Genomic DNA, 23,540 nt, shown 5'->3' with positions numbered 1-23,540 from the left:
TAGGCTAATCCATATTTTAAACATTTTATATAAGCAATCATGGAAACAATAAGTCAATAGGTTATTGACAGATATTGTGAGTAGGCCTAATGCAGGAATGGACGTTACAGTTATTCAGTAACTATAACGAATTACTGAAATTTAAATTGTAATGTGTTACCTTTAGACTACTTTGTTTCCCAATAAAGTAACGAAATTAACACTGGCCTATTGAACTTTTGGATGATGGACAGATGTCAGTGCCCTAGCCTAATTTACCCTCGGAAATAATTCTACATTGTCTTTATACAATATATTTAACTGGTCTAGACATGGTGTGGTCTATTGGGTTTCTCGTAATTTCAACATACAGCTTTACAGAATAAATATTGGAATAAATAATTCATTTTAGGATCAGCGCCATAGGATTCCTACGGTAGCCAGCGTCTGTGACGACACCTGAGCTTACCAAAATGGCGCCCATAGAGTTATAGAACGTACTTCAACATATCCAACTTATTCTCCTGCCAGTAATCCATCTTGCTCTGTTCTAGAATCTTTGATATTCATATAAAATACAGCGTGCACACACACAGTCGCTATAAAAAGAGGTGTGTCTGATGAGTCCCATATAGGGTAACTATTCTGCATTGGTTTGGAGTCACTAGGTCATATGGCTTGGGAGGTATTGAAAAAAAGGAGTCTGTTTCTTATATGAAATAATGTATTTTCTTTAAAGGTACTTTATAGACCAGGGGTGGGCAAACTGCGGCCCGCGGGCCGGATCCGGCCCGCCAAGCACTTTCATCCGGCCCGCCGAGCATTTTATTTGGTTATCAGGCTGCTCGCTATTTTTCTCCTGCGATAGAGACGACGTTGGTTAGCTTTACTGCAAACTGCTTTTCACTCTCCTTAGAGAACGTACAATGTCAATGTCAAAACATCATGTTAAATAGAGATAACATCATGTTAAACTAAGTTAACTCTTAGTTATCTCCTTTGCAGCAGATCTAACGTGAACGTCATGCGATCCATTTAATTGGGAACGCGTCTGCACTCACGAGAGGGAGAGAGAGCCGCAGGTTCCAGCTGGCTTGTCATTGTTGATAATTGATATCTCCTTCTTATAAGAAACTTTTAAAAGGAAATCATGAAGGCAACAGTAGTTCCCACTACTGACCATTTAAAAACTGTGAGAAGGCCCAGCCGTAGGTACAGCACTAGCTATAGCGGATCAGGCTCAAGATCATTGAGAAATAAACGTGAATTAAAGCGACTGTCTTAAAGCGACAGTGCACAATTTATACATTTGTTAAACAGAATAAAATGAGCAGTTTTTTAAGCAATTCATATTTTAAAACAAATACTTTTTATACTAAATTATAGGCTATAAGAAATGTATTTTTTTATGTGTGTGTCGTGGTGATGGTGGTGGTGGTGGTGGTGGTGGGGGGGGGGGTTGTTGTGCGGCCCGCCGGCTAATTTTCAAAACCCAATGTGGCCCTTGAGCCAAAAAGTTTGCCCACCCCTGTTATAGACGGTCCCTAAGTAGGCTGGGAGCAAGTAGACAGGTCATCTGTTTGTACATTGTCTGCAAACAAAGGGTGAAACCGGCCGCATTAAAAAAAAAAAATGAATATCTGTCCAATATCTGAATATCAAATATCAAACTAACTTCACCTCGGCATGCAGGACATAATGTTTGCGCAGGAGAGAGAATGAGAATAAGAGCGCAAGCACGCAGGCAACCACCAAGGATTAGAACATTAGGATAAGATTTGGCCATGGACATACATCTTTCTTTCGAAAACAAAAATGGTGAGGCATGGTAGGAAAGAGAGATACATTGCTGGTCAAAACGTTAGCGTAAGAACTGGTTTAAAATGCTGAATGAAGCACAAAGCTTTACTAAAGCACATCCACTGTTTAAAGTCACAAACACAACTTTTATGCATGCACGAACCTATACATACCGGTACCATAACATTTATTCCTGCAGGCCGCCCGTTTCGGCTGTCATAGGCCCTACTGAAGGGGTGTCTTTATTATTTTAACTCGCGTCTTCAGCTTCTTTACTGTTGACTTTACTGTATTGATGCTAGCCTTCTCGTGATATTTTAAGTAGGCCTATTTGTAGAAAATATATATTTAATTAATTTTAACTGACCCGCCCGCAAATTACCCGAATATCATTAAAATATTTTGTTTATGACTCATAACCGCAGGTGACCTGCAAGCTTACGAGGGGGGTTGTGGGAGATTCAGGTAGGGTTGCGACTTTTTGGACTCGCCCACTCTGTCAAAGAGACGTGAATCATGTTTTGGCCTACAAACCTTTTAAAATATCGAAAACGGATCATTGATCAGGGGGAAAAAATATCATGGATCAGGAAAAAGTAATTTTCCTCGGCCCTCCCCCCATGCCAAAAAATGTCTCCTGGGCCTTCCCCTAAGGCTTAAAAAATTCTCTTAGGCCCTACCCCCCCCTGACGACCGGCCCTCCTCCCCCGGTAAATAGCCTATCTTACAGTCCCTAATTTGTCAGCTGTGATCAAATGCGTTCAATAAATTCCACTTTGTCATGCCGATTAGGCTAATGTTTGTGTGGTGTATTTCAGCTAGGCTTCTCTTAGGCTATGTTCAATCAAATTGGCTTTGCCCACCTTTTTTTTCTGTGCCCACCCATTTGAACATTTCTGGCTACGCTACTGAATCGAGCATAGGAGTAGAAAAAAGAGATTCTGTTGCTCTGTCCAGTGGTCATTTAAATATAGATCTTTAGGTTAAATTGTGTGTGGTAAAGTTAGAATCGGACTGGTAGGTCTAGTCCGATTTAACACTGCAAAACAGAAGCAGCAGCTGGCAATGAAAGTCAATAAATAATTTCCTGGTCAGAGCAATCGGAAAAAATAAATATCAAAATCAGTTTTGGGCCTGAGGCCTTTTTTCGTTTTTTTCATTTTGGATTCTCAATTGAATAGCCTATCCAATGAAGGAATGATACACGGACCCTATTGGGTTTTACAACTCTGTTAGAACTCTTTTGTTTTAGAACTCTGTTAATGTCTTAACATAATTTTATTTCTTTAAGTATCTGTGATTTCATTCTTTTTAATTGATGTTTGCAAATATTGAATAAAATAATCTATGAATATCACATTAGTCAATGTTTATCAGATGTGTGAGGAAGGTGAAAGTATTCATCTATTTGGGGGCAGCCGTGGCCTGTTAGCACTTCGGACCTGTAACCGGAGGGTTGCCGGTTGGAAACCCGACCAGTAGGCACGGCTGAGGTGCCCTTGAGCAAGGCACCTAACCCCTCACTGCTCCCCACCATCAAGACCAATTTGGTCCCTACCGATTTGTTTTTTTACTTCAAATGTTTAAAAATGTCTGAAATGCTTCCAAATGTAAAACTATGTTCAGTAATTACAATAACAATGCTAAACTAAAGATTGATGATGTTTTTATGTGTAAAATACAAAGTTTATAGATTTGTCACAAAATAGCCATATGGAATGTATGTACCAAACAACCCCAAAATCAGTGCCAACCTGCCCCGCCCACATTAGGTCAAACTTTTTTGCACAAATGCTGTTAGCCTGCTAATATCAGTCACCTCAGGTTTTCAAACTTCATTTTAAGATATAGATGAGTCCCCTAGCAATCAATTATAATGAATATTTTTTTATATCCCTAACTATTACCCTTCTAGGATGTATTTAGTGGGAGGTGCATATTCTAAGTTTTGACACTACAAAATTAAAATGTTGTTCTCACCTAAAGGGTTAATGACCTGGAGACCAGTTACATACGTGAGCTTACTCAATAAGGCCGTCAGTTTAGTGTTGGAATTTTGTTGCAGCTCCCTCTAGTAGCCTGGATATTAACAGTGTTTCAACCTGCCCCTGTTCCAACCAGCCCCGGTCTCCCCTTCTTATACTTATTTAATTTTGTTTTTCATCCACAATACCATACATTATCAAGTCGAATTTTAAAACCATAATGCAGGAAGGTAAAAAGCTCAACTGAAATAGGTAGCCTGCCGGTGGTAGGCCTACAGTTCTACCTTACCTGTGGTTTTCATGGGAGGAAGAAACTGGTGTGATGAGTCAGGAGCCATGTAACCTGTGTTCCACTCGCACAAAAGTAACCACGCCCCACTCCCAGGTGAATTGACGAGGGTGCAAAAGAGGAGGGATGGTGAGGTGTGACTCCGGGGAGTCCGTTTGATTCCATAATTTCAACACCAGCTAAAAAAAATATCTTTAAAAGCGTCTTCCGAGTTTCGAGTTCCATATTTTTGTAAAGTCTTGACGCGTGAGCCACAGTTCACACAAACCGTATTGTCAAAGGAACACATAGGCTACAATAGGAAGTTGTTCCAACTGTTTTTTTTAAAGAATACGGTGGCAGTGAGCGAAGGTAGGATACTACCGTTGCTGTACATTTAGACGACCTGGTATCTAGACTAAGAAATGGCTATTATTTGTTCGTAGCCTATGCAGAGTGGCCTGTGGTAGCGTGATTATTTTATTGCGTTTCCATTCCATTCCATTACAGTTTCCATCGACAGTTTTTGTAAGTGCTCTGTTTTCATCATGCTGGTTGGAAGTCCGAAGAATATATATCTGGAGAGCTGGTCAGATTTTGTCAATGTGCAAAAGGACTTCTTTATTTTTCTTTCGACTCTTGTTTATCTGTATTCGAAAATTTGACGTTTCGACGGATGATCTCTTTGTTTTCAGTGCGGTAAAATTAGATTCAGATTGCATATTCAGCAGACATTCGGCTGAGTTGATTTTACTGTTACAAACATACGTTGTTAGTCGTGTGTGGCGCATGAGATTCTAGGCGCTAATCCCGTTTGCAGAGCTATTCATGTCACAGCCTACATTTTGTTAAAAGAAGACTTCATTTGGTGTTTGGAAGCAGCAATAGGCCTATCTCACTTGTAATAACACGCTAACGCAAAACAGTAGCCTAGAAACACACGTTATAAAGAATCTATTGCTATGGTACGACGGAGTATTAGAGCCATACATGAAGAAAAAAATATTTTTTGCCATGACGAGATTAAAGTCGCCATGTCGACATTTCGAGAATAAAGTTGAAATATCATGTCGACTTTAATCTCGACGTGTCGACATTAAACTCAACATTTTGAGAATAAAGTTAGATTGGAGAGAACGCTCGGGACGATTGAAAGGAGGACGAATGAAATATTGCAGTTTTCTTCGAGTGCAACAATGTTTAGACATAGGCTGTATTTACGACGGAGTAGGCTACGACAGAGTATTAGGGCCACACATGAAGAAAAAATATATTTTTGCCATGGCGAGATTAAACTCGACATGTTGACTTTAAAGTCACCATGTCGACATTAAACTCGACATTTCGAGAATAAAGTTGAAATAGCATAGGCCTATCTACTTTAATCTCGACGTGTCATGCCGACATTAAACTCGAAATACAGTTTAAACATAGCCTACAGTTTAAGCTAGCCTACACTAACACACAATATGTGACATGAATACAACGGAGTATTAGGGCCACATGTGAAGAAAAAAAATATTTTTGCCATGGCGAGATTAAACTCGACATGTTGACTTTAAAGTCGCCATGACTGAATGTCTATGGAGGGACGAATGAAGCTGTCCCCGACCAGGCAACTCCATGTAGGCCTATAAGTAAATGCACACATATTCCCTCACGGGATCAAAAGAGTATAGGCCTATATACATATCTGTGTTTATAGCCTCCTATATGTATTGCAGGTGAGACATGGAAAAGCAGTTTTAGAAAAATGAGTTTTGCATGTTAACTATGGAGAGTGACGGCATGTGGGTCATGAAGGGCAGTTATTTGGATGTGCAGTGGCCTTACCTCTCGGTTTATTTATTTATTGTAGGCCTATTATTAAAGAGTGTTCATCTAAAGGTTCTAGGCATACTAGGCGCTCTCCCCAATCCTAGAAATTCACATTGCTTGTTTGTAATGGATGCAAAACAGCCTATTGCTGAATGTCTAGGGACGAATGAAGCTGTCCTCCCGAACACCCCATGTAGGCCTACTAGTAGCCTACATGCGCACATATGCACACATAGTGCATAAATAAAGTATACATGCACACATATTCCCTCACGGGATCAAAATAGTATATATGCTTAGGCTATACCTGTGTTTATAGCCTCCTATGTTTATTGCAGGTGAGACATGGAAAAGCAGTTTTAGAGAAATTAGTTAACCTATGGAGAGTGACGGCCTGTGGTTCATGAAGGGCAGTTATTTGAATGTGCGGTGGCCTTACCCACGTAAAACAGAGTGAAATAGCATTTTGTATAGAAACATTATATCATTGGATACATGTATTATTCTAGCTATATAGCCTAAACGGCATAGTGCATGGTATTTCCAACCGCGAGATACAGCACTTCACGATGACGGCAATGAGTAGTTAACAGACAAGACGCAATCTATCTGAATATCTGCAATCTATCTGAAATAACACCTATTTGATTTGAAGCCCATTATTCATGTAACATATTGTGCGTTACTGTAGGCTATCTTAAACTGTGTATGCTATGTTTAAACTGCGAGTTTAATGTCAGCATGTCGACTTTAAAGTCGACACGCCGAGATTAAAGTAGATATGATATTTCAACTTTATTCTAGAAATGTCGAGTTTAATGTCGACATGGCGACTTTAAAGTCGAAACGTCGAGATTAAAGTCGACATGACATCTCAACTTTATTCTCGACATGGCGACTTTAAAGTCAACATGTCGAGTTTAATCTCGCCATGGCAAAAATATTTTGTGTGGCCCAAAAATATTTTGTGTGGCCCTTATACTCCGTCGTATCGGTCGTAGCAGGCTGTGGCGCACTTGTGGCCAAATAAATTATAAATCATAAATCATAAATCATTCTAACCCTTTTCTGGAGCTCTTCGTATCACAGCCCATATTTTTGGAAATAAGACTTCATTTGGTGTTTGGGGGCCACTTGAAATATTTCACTTGTAATAACACACTAACACAAAACAGTAGAAGCACACCGCAAACGTTATAAAGAATCTATTGTTGTGGACTACCTTTCACTACCTGAAAGAATAGACTACCTTTTTTTAAAAACTAGATGTACCGCATAGCGGTACAAAATATGACCGCCGCTCAGTCCTGTACATCCGTTCCGCGAAAAGAAATCACACTTCAATTTATCTCCATCTTTTACTCCATCCCCCACTCTTGAAACTTTTGTGTAGGCCTATGCTTGTTTGGCATGCCTGAGTGTGTGTGTGTGCGGCTGCACAGAAAGTAGCCTACTGGTGCTGAAAAGGTGAATAGATTGTAGAACCAGGCGCGCCTGCAGGTGTACGTCAGTACGCACTGTGCGTACCATCAGGCTACTCAAAAAGAGAAAATGTCCTGTGTGTTTTGGCCCACCATACCTTCCCAACTATGGACAGTATCCCATTAGCTGCATGCCATCAGGCTACAATTTACATTTTTCTATTGAAGTTAGTGAATACGTTATCAAAATTAACGCCGCCTATTATTTTGTTTGAGCAGGAGAGAGAGAATACGACGCAGGCACGCGAACTAGGCTACTTGTTTTCTGTTACTCGGCTATCTATATTATCAGCACACAATGTTGAGATAATTCACTAACTCAATACTCATCATGGATATCACAAGTGTAAACAACGAAAACAGAAAGAATGGATGCAGCAAAGCTAGGGGTTATTCCAGATGGGCAAGAACAAGGTAGGCAATTGCTTGTCAGAATGTTAGACTGCATTAGACAGCTGTTTAAAGCCAGACGTCACGGTAAGCTAGAACAAAAATAAAGGTAACTTTAGCCTGTATAGGGCTGTATCAAGTTTGTCCAAATGAATAGGTCATTGAAGACGTTGTTGTTGTATTATTGCATGTGAATGTTGCTATGCTATGTAAAACGGGAAACGGACAAATATTGTCCACGCGTGAATTTGTTTTTGCCCGGGGGTTGCGTACCATAGCCTTAATTCCTGCAGGCGCCCCTGTGTAGAACAGCCAAAGAAGATGTAGCATTGTTATAAAACCTTTAAAATCTCTAAACAATCACAAGTAGGGCAGTTCATCACAGTTCATCCATTGCAACTGGATTGATGAAAGGTAGGCTGTAGGCTACATTGTATTTGGGAAAAGCAAAAGGTATCAGCATAATGTTATTATATATATATATATATATATATATATATATATATATATATATATATATATATATATATATTTATTTATTTATAAACAAAAAACATCTCTGTCAGTTCCATGCCGTTTTGACAAAGGTCATTTTTGGATGGATGGATTTTTTGTGAATGTTTCTTCTTCTACATAAGATTTTAGTCATCTTTAGTTCATTGTGATACTTTATTGTCAATGCACAAATTAAGTAACAGTAGTCTGAAACGTTATTGTTAATGCACAAATTAAGTAACAGTAGTCTGAAACGAAATGCTGTTTTACATCTAACCAGTGGTGCAAATAACTGACATGTCCAAATGGGCCTTGATGAAATGCGTTAAGCTAGACTGTTCATAGCCTACACATTTTAACGGGCCAAAGTTGAAGAGCTGTTGTCCGTTATTGTTAAAAGTGCAAATATAGGCTGATTCATGTTCCCTTGCATTGTGTAACTGAGGTCCATGGCTAGTCTGGCTTTCACCAGACCAAGCTCAATCTTTTAAGAAATCAAAAAATAAATAGCGGGCAGATCAGGCTGGGTTTACCCAGCCTAGTCCAGGCACCCGATATTGTTTAATTTTCCGATTGAGATATCCACGCTCTGGCTATTCTAAATGCAAAAATGCATCAGGGAGTTATGACAAAACTGTAACTAACAAACTAGATCCTAATAGAAAGCTGTTAGCTTCCCTAAGCTACAGGTAGGCTAGGCTTAGGTAGGCCTATTTACAACATAAATTGTCAATAGGCCATGCTGGCGACTAAATAAAATCTCCTTCCTATCGTGGCGAAAAGTTGTAATACAATTCACGCAGCTCCATGAGTCAAGGAAAGCGCGAATGAAGTAGCCACTTCTAAATGGGACCCACTACACAGTAGCTTAAGGTGTGTTGCTAAAGCAGCCATAATGAAATGAAGGTGTCATTGTTTGGATACTTCACACACACGTGCTTTTTAATTCCACAGACTACAACTACAAAGCTGGAATCAAGATTCCCCTCTCACACCCTGCACACACTTACAACAAAATAAACAGGCGTCTCAGTCTCACACATGTACAAAACTGTATCAGACCGGTGTAACGTTGGTAAATCTTCCATTGCACAGAATGATTTTTGTAGCACGTGCAACAAATGACAGTCGAAAGATGCAATTACAGTGCTGCTATCAATTTGCTTGGTATAACCACATTTATAGTTTTCTACAAATGCAATCAATCAAATTGTCCTCCATCACTCAACCAACGCTAACGGTAACATTACCTAGGTCCTTACTGATATTATAAGATTAACGTACCTGCAGTAAAAACCAAGCATGTCCGTTAAACATCCTCAGATTTATTTCGGCTTCAAGAAGAAATGGGAATTACATTTCATGTGAACATCATCCTATCCTTATTAGACCTTCTCTGCGGTAAACTACAGTTCTTGTAGGAAGCGTCCATTGTTTATCCAACCTACTTTTAACTTCCAACAAAATTACGTCTCACTACGATGCGCCATCTAGTGGACAAACGACTACTTATCGCCAATACTGGAAATGCAGCCATGATGATGATAATGAATATTTAATTTGGCTTTCTTTTAATCCTACTAAATTTGTAATTATGTATCGGTCGTTCTAATACCAATAGTATGTGGGTGCCTGTGTGTGTGTGTGCATGTGTATATGCACCGCCATCTACAGGCCAATGAGTGTACAGTCACTAAATGTACACATAACCTAATTTTTTTTAGACCCCCCCATGGATGAAATTCTACGAAACTTGGCATAGAGAATGCCAGGTCAATCATATACATAAAATTTGGTGCAGTTCTGAACATTTTAACTGAAGATAGGGGCGATTAAAGCAGAATAATATTGCATTTTCATTTTTTACCAAGGGGGTGCAAATCACAAATGAGTGATTATGGGCCAGGTTGATGTGGGCCCTTGAGACCAACATACCATAAAATATTCTTCATCCTCAGTGCCACGGTTCAGGTAGTTATTTAGGAAAAACTGTTTTTTTTTGCGGTTCGGGGGGCCCAGCACGGGGAATTCAGGAAGTAGATGACGGGGGAAAAAAACTTTGACAATTCCTATATGACCGCTTCGCTAGCTTTGCTAAAAGTCCTATCATTGACATACTTTTCCCATGCCAACATTTCAGACTGTGGTGCACTAGTGGCCAAATAAATCACACCATTCAAACCTTCTTCGGGAGTTCTTCCTATCACAGCCCGTATTTTTTGGAAATAAGACTTCATTTGGTGTTTGGGGGCCATTTGTAATATTTCCCTTGTAATAACACGCTAACACGAAAGAGTAGAAGCACACCGCAAACATTATAAAGAATCTATTGGTATGAACTACCTTTCACAGCAGTTGATTATTCAAAATAAAAGTCCTACATCTCTATACAACAATTGACATACAGTAATTTCCCCATGCCAATATTTCCAGCTGTGGCGCAATTATGGCCAAATACATCATACCATTTTAACCCTCTTCTGGAGGTCTTCGTATCACAGCCCATATTTTTTGGAAATAAGACTTCATTTGGTGTTTGGGGGCCCTTTGTAATATTTTTACCTTCCGAGGCAACTTAGGTTGATTGTTAGAAAAGTAGAACTTTTTTGTTTTAAAAAACCTGTGTGAAAGGTACTGTGCAGGTATAGGTTCTTTGTCATATTTGTGCCATGCCTCAAGCCTGGGCATGTTTTTACAAGTGAAATATTGCAAATTGCCATACAGAACCACACAATTACATTTTTTAGAAGATATGTGATGTGACATGAAGATCTCTATGAGAGCGATAAAATGATGTGACCTATTTACGTTTGACACGCTGAAATATTGGCATGTGAAAACTGTTGTTGAATAGAGAAGTAGGACTTTTACTATGAAAAACCAATTGCTGTGAAAGATATTCCATAACAATAGGTTCCTAATAACATATGTGGTGTGTTTCTACATTTTTGTGTTAGCGTGTTATTACAAGTAAAATATTACATATGGTCCCAAACACTAAATGAAGTTGTATTTCCAAAAAATATGGGCTGTTATACAAAGAGCTCCAGAAAAGGGTTAGAATGATGTGATTTATTTGGCCACAAGTGACCATAGCGTGAAATTATTGGCATTGGAAAATTATGTAAATTGTTGAATAGAGATGTAGGACTTTTATTTTGAAAAAACAACTGCTGTGAAAGGTAGTCCATAGCATTAGATTCTTTATAATGTTTGCGGTGTACTTCTACTGCTTTGCGTTAGCGTGTTATTACAAGTAAAATATTTCAAGTGGCCCCCAAACACAAAATGAAGTCTTATTTCCAGAAAATATGGGCTGTGATACGAAGAGCTGCAGAACAGGGTTCAAATAGTGTGAATTATTTGTCCACAAGTGCACCACAGCCTGAAATATTGGCATGGGAATATTGTATGCTTGTTGAATAGAGAAGAAGGACTATTATTTTGAAAAACCAACTGCTGTGAAAGGTAGTCTACGACAATAGATTGTTAATAACGCTTGCCGCAAGCTTGTACTGTTTTGCGTTAGCGTGTTATTACAAGTGAAATGTTACAAGTGGCCCCCAAGCAGCAAATTAAGTCTTATTTAAAAAAATATGGGCTGTGATACGAAGAGCTACAGAAGAGGGTTCGAATGGTGTGAATTATTTGGCCACAAGTGCACCACAGCCTGAAATATTGGCATGGGAATATTGTGTGCATTGTTGAATACAGCAGTAGGACTATTATTTTGAAAAATCAACTGTTGTGAAAGATAGTCTACGGCAATAGATTGTTTATAATGCTTGCGGCGAGCTTGTACTGTTTTGTGTTAGCGTGTTATTACAAGTGAAATGTTACAAGTGGCCCCCAAACACCAAATTAAGTAATTATTTCCAAAAATATGGGCTGTGATACGAAGACCTCCAGAAGAGGGCTAATATGGTGTCATTTATTTGGCCACAATTGCGCCACACCCTGAAATATTGGCATGGGAAAATTACGTCAATTATTGTATAGAGATGTAGGACTTTTATTTTGAAAAAATAACTGCTGTGAAAGGTAGTCCATACCAATAGATTCTTTATAATGTTTGCGGTGTGCTTCTACTGTTTTGCGTTAGCAAGTTATTACAAGTGAAATGTTACCCCAAACACAAAATTAAGTCTTATTTCCAAAAAATATGGGCTGTGATATGAAGAGCTGCAGAAGAGGGTTCGAATGGTGTGCATTATTTGGCCACAAGTGCACCACAGCCTGAAATATTGGCATGGGAATATTGTGTGCATCCTTGAATACAGAAGGGGGACTATTATTTTGAAAAACCAACTGTTGTGAAAGGTAGTCCAGAGCAATAGGTTGTGTATAACGTTTGCGGCGTGCTTCTACTGTTTTGCGTTAGCATGTTATTACAAGTGAAATATTGTGGCTTCAAAATACCAAATGAGGTCTTCTTTTCACCAAATGTGGGCTGGAGACCTCTGTAAACGGGATTTAATTGTGTGATTTATAAGCCTAGAATCTTAGATGTGTGCGACACACGATTAACAAGCAACGTTGTAACAGTAAATCAACTCAGCAGAATGTCTGCCGAATATCCAGAATCATTCTAATTTTACCGCACTTTTGTTTTCCTCAATAAAATCTAGGCTACCCTAAACGTTTGGGTAGAAAAATAGCCTATACGGAAAAGACAGACATGACAAAACAACATAGGACAAGATTAAGGAAACATGCGTTGAGGTTTTAGCACGTTTTAGTAAAATATGTGATTCCTTTTATATGCAGGAAGATCTATCGCTTACAGCTTGTTTATCCAAACATTCTTTCCCCCCAATATTTCCGTGATGAATTGCAACACTGAATTTAATGCAGGCCCATGACCCATTCATTCATATTTTATGTTTACACTAATTGCCCTATTTCAGTTTATTGTGTTTCAGAGTTTTTAAGCTCTCACTCGCTAAATTCAGATCAGAATACCAGTCACGTGGGTTTGATGTCACTTTTGTCTCAGCCTTCCTCCCTGCTTGAGTTTCAGTGATAGTCAATAGTCATGCTGAGACTTGTTGGTGTGTGCTTTGTACAGCTGAGATGGAGAAGTGTATGGCGAGGCCAGAAGCCAAAAAGAGAAAACCAGCGCAGGTGAGTGGAAATTCCCAGGCCAGGCCAGACAAAGGACATTGGGTATTTGATAAAATGTCAAGTCACACACCTATTGTACACACACAATACTGCTTCCGCACAGAATCACTGCCAAGTCCTTAATGGCAACTTGTATTTGATCAACAGCAGTACCAGTGAGGTTAATGGACAAATATCCAAGATGATGTTAGTTTAAGTCATTTATGGCCACTTGGATAACATACAGGGACTTGTTCACACATATTTATATTTGTGGGATAACTAATCTTGTTTTGTTTGTCACATTTCACAGCAGTCATCTGTATATTTTTAGACTTTGTGAGAGAGCTTTGAGGATTTTTTCTGCAACAACTCAGGTTGTTTGACATTGACATTTCTCTGAGGTTGATCCTGAACTCTTAGATGATTACATTTGTCCAAACACGCTTTTTAAATTATTATTATTATTGCAATGTACCAGTGGTGCACTGGTGATATGTAGAATGGCACAAATAGACCAGGAACCAAGATGTGATAAACAACAAGTGAATTGGTTGGAGTTATGATTTCTTCTTATTCCGTATGCTTATATCACACAGCCCAGACCCCCATCTGCTCCCCCGAGGCCACCAAAGCTCTCCTCTGAGGTATTGTACACTGCTGCATGTATAGGCCTTTCTGAGGGTCATGTCTCTCCATCAGTAACTCTGTTTGTCCATCTGTGTAATTGCATGCAAGAGTACTTATTCACCACAGTAATGGTGAACCACGCTTCCCTATTTCAGCTGAGCGGAAACCGGGCAGAGACACAGGGGAAGGAGAACACAGTTGAGACACCAGCAGCTCCTCTCAAGCCCAGTGATGCGGTATGTCCTATGCAGAATTTTGTCATTTTATTATCATTTTTTGCTGTTTAGCGCAGTAATGATTGAGGTCAGTACGAAAATGAGTGCTGTTCCTAGCCACAAGCATCCAGCAGCCATCTCTTAAAGCAGAGTTCAACAGTATCTTTAACAAACATGATTTTTTGGTTGCAAAATCCAACTAAATGGTTGTCATCATTATCAGCCTTCAATGTATTTGAGTGAATGCTGTGTGTGTGTACGACAGTAGTGATTAAGCTAAACCAATCTGAATACAACAAAGGTTAAAATGATAGCTAGTTACCTAACTTATCAGCAGTCTTCTCAATTTAACTACGCATTTTACCTGACAAGCAATTATGTTCGAAATGCAGTAAAGTGGACATGTGAAGATATTCAAATATCATTGAAAAATGTGTTTATTCATGGATATGTGAAAAATGACAAGATATTCAGATAAATTAAAAATACAATACTATAATGAGGCTGCCACTGGAGGCTACCAGAGGTAAATGTCAAGCCCTGCTTAGTCATGTATGATTGATATTATTGGAGTTTGTTTCTTCATATTTACAATGTGTTGTACTTTGAGTGCTACTCTTATTCACTACTGGTAATGACGTTCCTTTCATAAGGTAAACATGAACAGAATCCAGAGGGAGAGAATGGCTCAAACCCCAGTTATCCCTCCCAAGCCAACAGAGAAGGTGGGTCAAATACTTTGCATGTTTAGTGAAATACTGTATTATATTTGTCATGAGCCTGTATGACCGACTTTCAGAATGACCCACCTTTGACATCTAGTACATTTGCATTTGTTAAAGATTGTAGGTGGCTTTGTGCTGTTAACGTTCCTGGTGTATAACGTCAGTGTTTTGTGTACCTCAGGAACTCCGCAGCACAGTTGCACACAGGCGATATCAGACATCAAAACCCCAGGATAATCAGGTATGTCAACACAGCTCTTTCCAGCTAATCCCATTTATGACCGTCCTCCTGTGTTTTGGAATCTGTGAAGTCCTCACACTGTTTGTGGTTTTGGGACTTATTACCTAGAATGAGAACACAGCCACGCCACAACCGGTCATCCCGCCAAGGCTCTCCAAGCAGGTAAGATGGACTTTTATTGCCTCTAGATTATGTCAGTCTTGCCAGTGCTGTCCATAAGCAAAGTGTATAAAAATGTGTTTTGTACTGTTACTTTAATATATTTGTGGTGGATTAGGAACCCCTCCACTACAAAGGTACATAAAGGCCAGGAGTTTGTTGTTATATGTGTGGGGACAAGATCAGTGAGTGTATCATGGCAGTAAAGCACAATATGGATGGTAAAGGTGTGTTTATTTCTATGGTGGTCTTATTTTTCCTAATTATGCCCTGTCATGAAAAGTCAGGTTGTCAGAAGCTGCGTGACTACTCTACTCATAGCCTTCCCATTCTCTTTTTCATCCACTGGTATTCATATCTACAAGTCCTGTGTGTATTTGTATACATAAATGAACAATGAAAGAACGTGTTTCTAACTATTCTAAGATTCTTATTAAGCTTTATATCATTATCAATATATCATTATTAGATTCCTAAAGAGAAGGACCCAGAGGTTTCTGAAGCAGCGAAAGATGAAACAGACATCAGACAGGTAGCTTGGTGCTTTCTATTAATGAACTAGCGACCTCAAACTTGAAGTCAGTCATAATTGTCTGCTGTATTGTGTACCATTTTAGCCACTCAACCATTTTGATCTCTTTCAGGGTAATGTAGCCATGCTCACAGAGATGTTTCAGAAAGGTCCGAAAGAACAAGCACCTACTTTTAAAGTGAGTTGAGTTGAATGAGTTGAGTTTAAAGTTGAGTTACTGATGGAACTTAAAGTAAAACTAAACATTTTATTTTTTAGGTGTGTGTATTTTCTAAATCTCTTCCTCATATCCTGTTTTTGCATTGGTTGTAAACCCCCCACTAGAGCTATATATCAGACTCTGATCCCCCCAAATCAGAAGAGAAACCTGAACCTGAGAAGCCCATCGCCACTGAAAATAAGAAGGTATGTTTTTTTAACTCGAGAATGTATGTTTTTTAATTAAAGGTACTTTTTCCAAAGCAAAGGCGTAGTCTGTAATTGTGAAGCTTGATTATTGACTAAACTTTTATTACTGTTACCTTGAGGAGTTTACAGTTTCTTTAAAGGTGTTTGTAGTGTGTGGGTGGGTTCTGTGTAACAGTTTATTTTGTGTGCTAGGGTGGATTCAAAGGAATGCTGAACAAGACCAATCTATTCAAATCTCAGGTATGGTCACTGTCTGCTTAAGTGTGAAACTATCTAAATACTTACGTTTGTTACCAACGGATTGAAAATATTTTGACTTATTACTTATCTACCCTTACTGTTCTTAAATTTCCCCTTGGGGATCAATAAAGTATCTATCTATCTATCTATCTATCTATCTATCTTAAAGGGGAACTATGCAGGTTTTTTTAAGCTTAATTTACCTCAACTTAAAGGTTGTATCAGCGATTTCAGGCCCAAAAAAGGCCCAAACATAAATTACATTCATCTAATCTTTACGATCTTTACGATCTTTACGATCCGCTAACTGTCTGCCCCATAAGCAGGCCGTCAAAAAAACACGTTTCTGTAGCCAGCTTAGGCTCCGAGATCTGTACACAAAAACAATTGCTACCAACAAGGGTTGGCAACCCACTCAAAGACAAAATAAAGTGTTTCAACCAATAACCGACGAGATGCGCATTTAGGAGAGTTTCAATTTCACGGGAGGGAGGGGGAGGGAGTAGCGAGCTAGCTCACTGTTTTGTTAGAACATCAACTGAAGTGATGTATCCCCGCTATCGCTGATACAACCTTTAACAGCTTCAGAGTCATTGGAATGGTTATATGACTTTTTCTGGGATGAATGGTGGCCGTCTCGCTTCCCCCTAGCATCAGTGAGTGGAAAAAGCAGTCTTGGAACTTTGGGCGGCCCGCCGGACACGGAGACAGAAAGTCTCGTGGTCTCGTGATGTTACGAATTGCTTTACTGCAGTACACACATACACGCCAGCCCCTGGCTATAACAAGGTAGCAATGGAGTTTCTCAGACATTCGTCATAGCAGAGCCAGCGAAAAGAAGCAGAAAGCAAGTAAACCGTTGTCAGAGGAACAGGGAAAGAGGAGACGACAGACTGACCGATTGAAGAGTGTTGTAAAATATATACCGGTACTCTGAAGCTGTAGGGGGAGCTCTGCAGAGAAACCTGCAATCAAAAAGCGAGAAAACAGCAAAGAAATTGCCAAAACTGCATAGGGGGGCTTTAAGATGAAGTGTCCAGTCTGAGTTTGTAACTGCACCTTCACTATGTCAAACAGCAGTGATCACCATGCGCCTTCACTATGTCAAACAGCGCCTTCACTATGTCAAACAGCAGTGATCACCATGCGCCTTCACTATGTCAAACAGCAGTGATCACCATGTGCCTTTCCCCACTCACCCTAGGCCAGTGTGGACAATGATCTCTCTGCTGAGGAGCCTGATCCAGAGAAAGAGCAGTCTGGTGATGAGGTTGAGGAGAAGAGGCTGAGTGAGGGCAAACATGTAAGTGTGTGTGTGTGTGTGTGTGTGTGTGTGTGTGTGTGTGTGTGTGTGCCCGTGTAGGAAGGACAGAAAAGAAGCAGCAACCACTAGGTGGAGTTAAAGCACTGATCAGGAAGTAAATCCATTCTCTGTTATTTCAGGGGAAAGGTTTCATGGCTGGAATGTTCTGGGGCCTCCAAAAAGAGAAGACATCTGCTTCTGTCCTGAGGGTATGTAGTATATATGCAAACATATGGATGGGCCACAAACTGCTGCTGAGGTTGAGTTTCACACCATACATATCTGTCCTTAAAATTATTTGGGTTCTACAGGTGAGCCCAGCAGCCAGTGATGCTGAGAACACGGAAGAGGGAGGGCCTGAAGAAACAAAGGTAACGAGATGAACACTTAAAACCCCAATTAAAGATCTCCAACACTTATTTTCCATAGCTTCATGTCAGGAATCTGTTAAAACATCATTGCATCTTAAAAGATGTTTAGCTTATGTTTTGATTAGCATCTGTTATTGTGTTTATTATTACTAGGAGAAAGGTCTTTTCCATGGGATCTTCAAAAAGCCTCAAAAATCAGATGTTGCAGAGGTACACTGCCATTCACATGTTTGTGTGAACCTTTCATGTCCATCTTTATATCTTTATTCCTTTACATTTGAGCAAAACAGCTGAACACAATGATGTCTGTCTTTGTCTCAGGAGGGTCTTTCCCATCATCTCTCTGCCAGTAATGACAGTCTGTCTGACACCAGCATCAAAGTGAGTTCACCGTAATATGCTGTCATTATGAGTTAGATTACAATGACTTCATTCACTATAACATGGAATACTTGTCATTTCTTACTTGAACGCTTAAACGCTCCATGTTTGAAAGGAGAAAGGCGGCATTTTCAGTGGAATATTCAAGAAACCCAAACCATCGCAAGATGGGACACCTGAGCAGGTGAGTCATTTGTCAATTTCACTATGTAGTTGAGGCAGACTTTCAGACAGCAGAGTGCTCATCCTAACCTTCATTGTGCTCTCTTCATCTCAGGACAACCTGTCTGTGCATAGTAATCTCTCAGGCAGTGATGATGATAATCTATCTGAAAACAGCAACAAGGCTAAGGTGCATTAGTGTGCTATTTATGCCAGGAAGATCTTACCAATGTTCACATGTCTATTCTTGTTGATGGTTTTCTATCTTCTTTTCAGGGGAAAGGAGGTATGTTGACCGGAATGTTTAAGAAGACGCCCAAGTCTAAACAGCCCCCCAAACCCTCGGAGGATGATGGGTCTATAGAGGTAAGATTTGGCTTAGCTGCATCAACCAGGTGGTGTTTTCTTATCATCTGAAGGAGCTCACAGTGTTTCTCTCCCTCTGTCTCAGGATCTCTCTGCACATAGTGAGCTCTCAGCCAGCAACGACAATCTCTCAGAGGTAAAGGAGTACATGGACTTCTGTGTTTTCTGTTCAGCAGTCACAGTCACACATCTTGCATTTTGACACTTACATGATACCAAAAAATTGTGTGCATGTGTGTAGAAATGTATAAAAATATACAAATAAATATAATGACTATAACCATGGCCGTCAATTTTTACCATTATACCTGTAGTTTGTTGTTATTGTTGTTGCTGTCACCATTATCAAAGTTTTAACCTGTGAATAACTCCTTGTCGGAGTGATAGGAGAAAGGTCTGTTCAGTGGCATTTTCAAAAAGGCCTTCAAAGCCACTGATGAGGTAAGAGTAGAGTCCTGACTACAGAGTACAAGTGCAGTTGCTGTTGTAACACACTGGTCATAGTCCAACAGGTGTGTGCTTGTTTTCACAGGATAAACGGTCATTACATGATGAACTTTCACTAAAAGTTGAGCCCACTAAAGTAGGTGGTCTTTTTTGTCTATTTATTTGTTCAGACTCTTAGATAGTCGCTTTGGATAAAAGTGTCTGCCAATTGCAATACATTAATATTTGTTGTTGTGTCCTTCAGAAGGGAGTGTTCAAGAAGAAGTCTCCCAAGTCAACAGAGAATACTCCTGCTGATGAGGTGACTATTAAGTGCATACATTTTGGCTAACAGCCATCACATTAAAGGTGCAATGTGAAGTTTATTTTAAAACATTAAAAAATTCAACTGTTTGACGACTTAGTTTCAGGACAGGCAGTCATTGAAAGACGAGCTCTCGAGAAGCACTGATGACCTCTGTGAGAACAGTGCTAAGGTGGGAATGCTATACTGGAATTGTATGTAACATTATATTACAACATAAGAGTAGTCATGGGTATAGGTAGTTGATCTTGTGGTGAAATTTGTATGTTTTAGGAGAGAGGTAATGCGTTCAGTGGGTTGTTCAGGAAATCCCAGAAGCACCCAGAGGATGCTCCATCTGAAGAGGTAATATTGCAGCTGCATTACTGGAGAACCACTGTGTTTTTATTTTGATTATGTTAGTGGTGGAACCTCTGATAAGAAATGTCCATAGATCAATCAAATCATTTGACTATTTTTAAAATGTAGTGGAAGATGCATTTTTTTGTCACTGTCAACATCTCAGGCATGGGCAGTGTTGACAGAGTGTATGTGATGAACAACATCTGAAAAGAGACATGCATTGAGAGTAAGTGTATAATGCTTTTGTTTGTGTCTCTCTAAGGATAAGCGGTCTCTGCGTGGGGAGCTTTCAGCCAGTGAGGAAAGTCTTTCAGACAAGCCCAAAGTGAGTTATGCTGAACCATTAACCATAGCAATAAGAGCAACAATTTTGATCTTTCTATTGTGTTAGAGCTGACCATTTCTTCCATGCATTGCATCACGGTGTCCGACCAGGAGAAAAGCGGAATTTTTGGTGGCATGTTTAAAAAAGCCCCCAAACCCTCTGAGGAAGACAAGGACACTCAGGTGAGTGATGTGTCTGTGAGTGTGTGTTTCAGGCATGTATAAGGATCCATGTGTGGATGCATGTATGAAAATGTATACCATGTAAAAGAATGTATTGTGTCTCTGAATGGTTGTATATATGAATGGATGTATGGATCTCTCTTTCACAAGTAATTCATTTTGGGGATTTCAGGATAAGGAGTCGTTATCCTCTGAATTGTCAGCCAGTACTGATGACCTCTCTGAGAACTCTAAACCTAAAATAAGTGGAATATGACGGTCATTTGATTTGACATAGAGTGGAATGGAGAACTGGTAGTGTTCCATGGTATTCTGTGAAGTTTTCTGAGTTAACATATATGAGGTCGTAATTGACTTCAATTGGTTTGCCCTTGCTGGTGTCACCTTCCTGTTTAGATAAAGAAAGAGATATGAAATGAGTTTAAATGTTATATCTAGCCATTGTTATGTAGTTCTTTGTACTTCTATGATCTGATACCCATATCTTTGATGTCTCAGGAGAAAGGTGGTGTGTTTGGTGGCATGTTTAAAAAGTCGAAACCTTGTGAAGGCTCAGATGAGGTAACTGTCCACTGTAGACCATCTTATGTAGTCTTCCAACTATGTCTTGCATGACCGATTATTTTATTTTCACACCTATTTATGTTTCAGGATAAGGACTCGTTATCTGCTGAATTGTCAGCCAGTACTGATGACCTCTGTGAGAACTCTAAACCTAAAGTAAGTGGAATGTGAATATTATTTGATTTTACACAGAGTGAAATGCAGGTGTTGGTCCATGGTATTCTGCAGTTTTCTTCTCATTTCAAGGTTTATGAGTTAAAATATATGAGGTGATATGCTTTTGTTCATAGACTTTAGTGGGTTTGCCCTTGCTTGTGTCACCTTCTTGTTAACAGTGTTTAGGTTTTGGATGGTGCAAAGTGGATTATAACAGTGTTCATTGTCAGCATCTCCATAAATGTTATATCTTGCCATTATTATATAGTTCTCTACTTCCCTACTTCTGATACCCATATCCTTGATGTTTCAGGAGAAAGGTGGTGTGTTTGGTGGCATGTTCAAAAAATCGAAACCTCGTGAAGGCTCAGATGAAGTAACTGTCCACTGTAGACTATCTTATGTAGTCTTCCAACTATGTTTTGCATGCCCAATTATTTAATTTTCTCCTGTATTCATGTTTTAGGATAAGGACTCGCTATCCACCGAATTGTCAGCCAGTACTGATGACCTGTCTGACAACAATAAAACTAAGGTGAGTGTGAACTGTGGCTTTTCTGTGGCCTGTGACTTTTCTGATTTGGACTTCCTTCTGTTTATCAGTTATGAGCTAAGAAGTTTGTTTGCCCTGTTCTCCATAACTCTGTTATGATCCCATGTCCATTGTTTGCTGTTTCAGGAGAAACAGGGTGTGTTTGGTATGTTCAAAAAGCCAAAAGCCAGGGAGAGCTCAGATGAGGTAACATTTGCATGCTGAAGACTTCATTCTTTAATCCCAGATGATGTATGCATATGAAGTCCTTTTCTTTTTCACATATATTGGTTGTTTTTGTTTCAGGACTCATTATCCACTGAATTATCAGCCAGTACTGATGATTTGTCTGAAAACACTAAACCCAAAGTAAGTGTGTGCTGGCATGATGGTCTTTTGGTTTAATCTTTGTTTAATGAACTGCTGTTCATTCCACAATATTCTTATATAAAGGTTTCCTCCGATTTTAAGATGTATTGTATAGGTTTTTGTTATTGCCTTACCCTTGACTCTCTCACCTTTGTGATTACCTCTGGGTGTTGGGTAGAAGGTTTGGGGTTATGTTAAGAGCTTTGAAGTGATGTTAATTGTTATTGTCTCTTTCTAAATTAATAAAAGAGTGTTGAGTTCAAATGTGACAATCATATTGTGTTGTAAGTCCTTCTCTTGTCCATTCTTTGCTGTTCCAGGAGAAAGGTGGTATGTTTGGTGGCATGTTCAAGAAACCTAAAGCTCGTGAGGGCTGTCCTCCAGATGAGGTAACTGCATTTGGTCACTAATGTACTCTTACATATTTAATCCTCCAAGGTGTGTGTGTGTGTGTGTGTATGCAGTGCATCTCATGACTCTGATGACTGATTATAATGCCAATGAGTCCGACATAGATCGACTGTTCCAGCGACTGCAAAGCTGTATGTAATTGTTGGTTTCTGTTTTGTTGCAGGATAATGCACTGTTGGACAAAAACCTCTCAGCCAGTAATGATAGTCTGTCTGACAACACTACAACCTCAAAGGTAGCAATCCAGATGGTGTTGGGTGTCTGTTCTCAAAGCAAAATATGCATCAAATGTTGCAGAGCAGAAAAATAAATTGGAAACATTTTATCTGTGTATTTAATCTTCTCCGTGTATTTAATGTCATGCTAAATAACAGTTCATTGCATAATTTGTTGATGATCGTGCTACTCAATGGTACTGCTGCTTGACCCTTTGTAGCCTCCTTAATGAACTGTGTGTTTACTTGTGTTTCAGGAGAAGACCACAGGCTTGAGTGGCATGTTCAGGAGGTCTCCCAAGCCTGCGCTCCGGTCTCAGGCATCTACGGTATTCAATTAGTCACTCCCCCTACCAGTCCAGTCTGACCAGTCTAGCAGTCTAATCAGTGATCAGTGGCATGTCTGTTGATGTGTGTCTGTAGTGTTAATATAAAGGCCTCATTTCCTTCTTCTATCAGGACCCGCTTAATCAGTTTAGCGAACTGTCAGAAAGCAATGACAGCCTTGCAGACTTCGACAGTTCACAGGTATTAACAGCACAGAAATGACAAATGAACATTTATGATTATAGCGGGTTAAACATGTATTAAACCAGTCAATGTTTTAACACAGTAGTTTTTACCTCTCTTTGTGGTAACAA

At 39.5% G+C, this 23,540-nt stretch overlaps 1 protein-coding gene across 4 annotated transcripts in view; it reads left to right on the top strand.

Moving 5' to 3' along the window:
- Nucleotides 1–4,212: 4,212 nt before the first annotated feature.
- Nucleotides 4,213–23,540, top strand: part of LOC125304380 — a 53,395-nt gene continuing 34,067 nt past the window's right edge. For 3 of the 4 annotated variants that reach the window (XR_007195232.1, XM_048258604.1, XM_048258623.1), the window contains exons 1-37: nt 4,213–4,404; nt 13,285–13,340; nt 13,919–13,966; nt 14,105–14,185; nt 14,818–14,889; nt 15,071–15,130; nt 15,239–15,292; nt 15,759–15,821; nt 15,934–15,999; nt 16,146–16,226; nt 16,422–16,469; nt 17,674–17,772; nt 17,913–17,981; nt 18,084–18,143; nt 18,297–18,353; nt 18,465–18,524; nt 18,640–18,708; nt 18,802–18,876; nt 18,963–19,052; nt 19,138–19,188; nt 19,440–19,493; nt 19,585–19,635; nt 19,744–19,800; nt 19,904–19,975; nt 20,077–20,148; nt 20,408–20,470; nt 20,581–20,652; nt 21,151–21,213; nt 21,304–21,372; nt 21,686–21,748; nt 21,839–21,907; nt 22,052–22,111; nt 22,211–22,273; nt 22,594–22,662; nt 22,848–22,919; nt 23,157–23,228; nt 23,359–23,427. Coding sequence is in view for 3 of the 4 variants with exons in the window: in XM_048258604.1 (XP_048114561.1) it covers nt 13,290–13,340; nt 13,919–13,966; nt 14,105–14,185; nt 14,818–14,889; nt 15,071–15,130; nt 15,239–15,292; nt 15,759–15,821; nt 15,934–15,999; nt 16,146–16,226; nt 16,422–16,469; nt 17,674–17,772; nt 17,913–17,981; nt 18,084–18,143; nt 18,297–18,353; nt 18,465–18,524; nt 18,640–18,708; nt 18,802–18,876; nt 18,963–19,052; nt 19,138–19,188; nt 19,440–19,493; nt 19,585–19,635; nt 19,744–19,800; nt 19,904–19,975; nt 20,077–20,148; nt 20,408–20,470; nt 20,581–20,652; nt 21,151–21,213; nt 21,304–21,372; nt 21,686–21,748; nt 21,839–21,907; nt 22,052–22,111; nt 22,211–22,273; nt 22,594–22,662; nt 22,848–22,919; nt 23,157–23,228; nt 23,359–23,427 (2,364 nt within the window). In the remaining variant the exon portion in view is untranslated. Of the gene's footprint in view, nt 4,405–4,613; nt 4,638–13,284; nt 13,341–13,918; nt 13,967–14,104; nt 14,186–14,817; nt 14,890–15,070; nt 15,131–15,238; nt 15,293–15,758; nt 15,822–15,933; nt 16,000–16,145; nt 16,227–16,421; nt 16,470–17,673; nt 17,773–17,912; nt 17,982–18,083; nt 18,144–18,296; nt 18,354–18,464; nt 18,525–18,639; nt 18,709–18,801; nt 18,877–18,962; nt 19,053–19,137; nt 19,189–19,439; nt 19,494–19,584; nt 19,636–19,743; nt 19,801–19,903; nt 19,976–20,076; nt 20,149–20,407; nt 20,471–20,580; nt 20,653–21,150; nt 21,214–21,303; nt 21,373–21,685; nt 21,749–21,838; nt 21,908–22,051; nt 22,112–22,210; nt 22,274–22,593; nt 22,663–22,847; nt 22,920–23,156; nt 23,229–23,358; nt 23,428–23,540 lie in introns of those variants that run through there. The other variant, XM_048258616.1, reaches the window with a different exon arrangement.

The sequence above is a fragment of the Alosa alosa genome, chromosome 1, assembly GCF_017589495.1.
Source record: "Alosa alosa isolate M-15738 ecotype Scorff River chromosome 1, AALO_Geno_1.1, whole genome shotgun sequence".
NCBI classification, from domain to species: Eukaryota; Metazoa; Chordata; class Actinopteri; order Clupeiformes; family Clupeidae; genus Alosa; species Alosa alosa.
The sequence above is the reverse complement of the archived record's forward strand: the minus strand, read 5'-3'. Positions and strand labels throughout refer to the sequence as shown.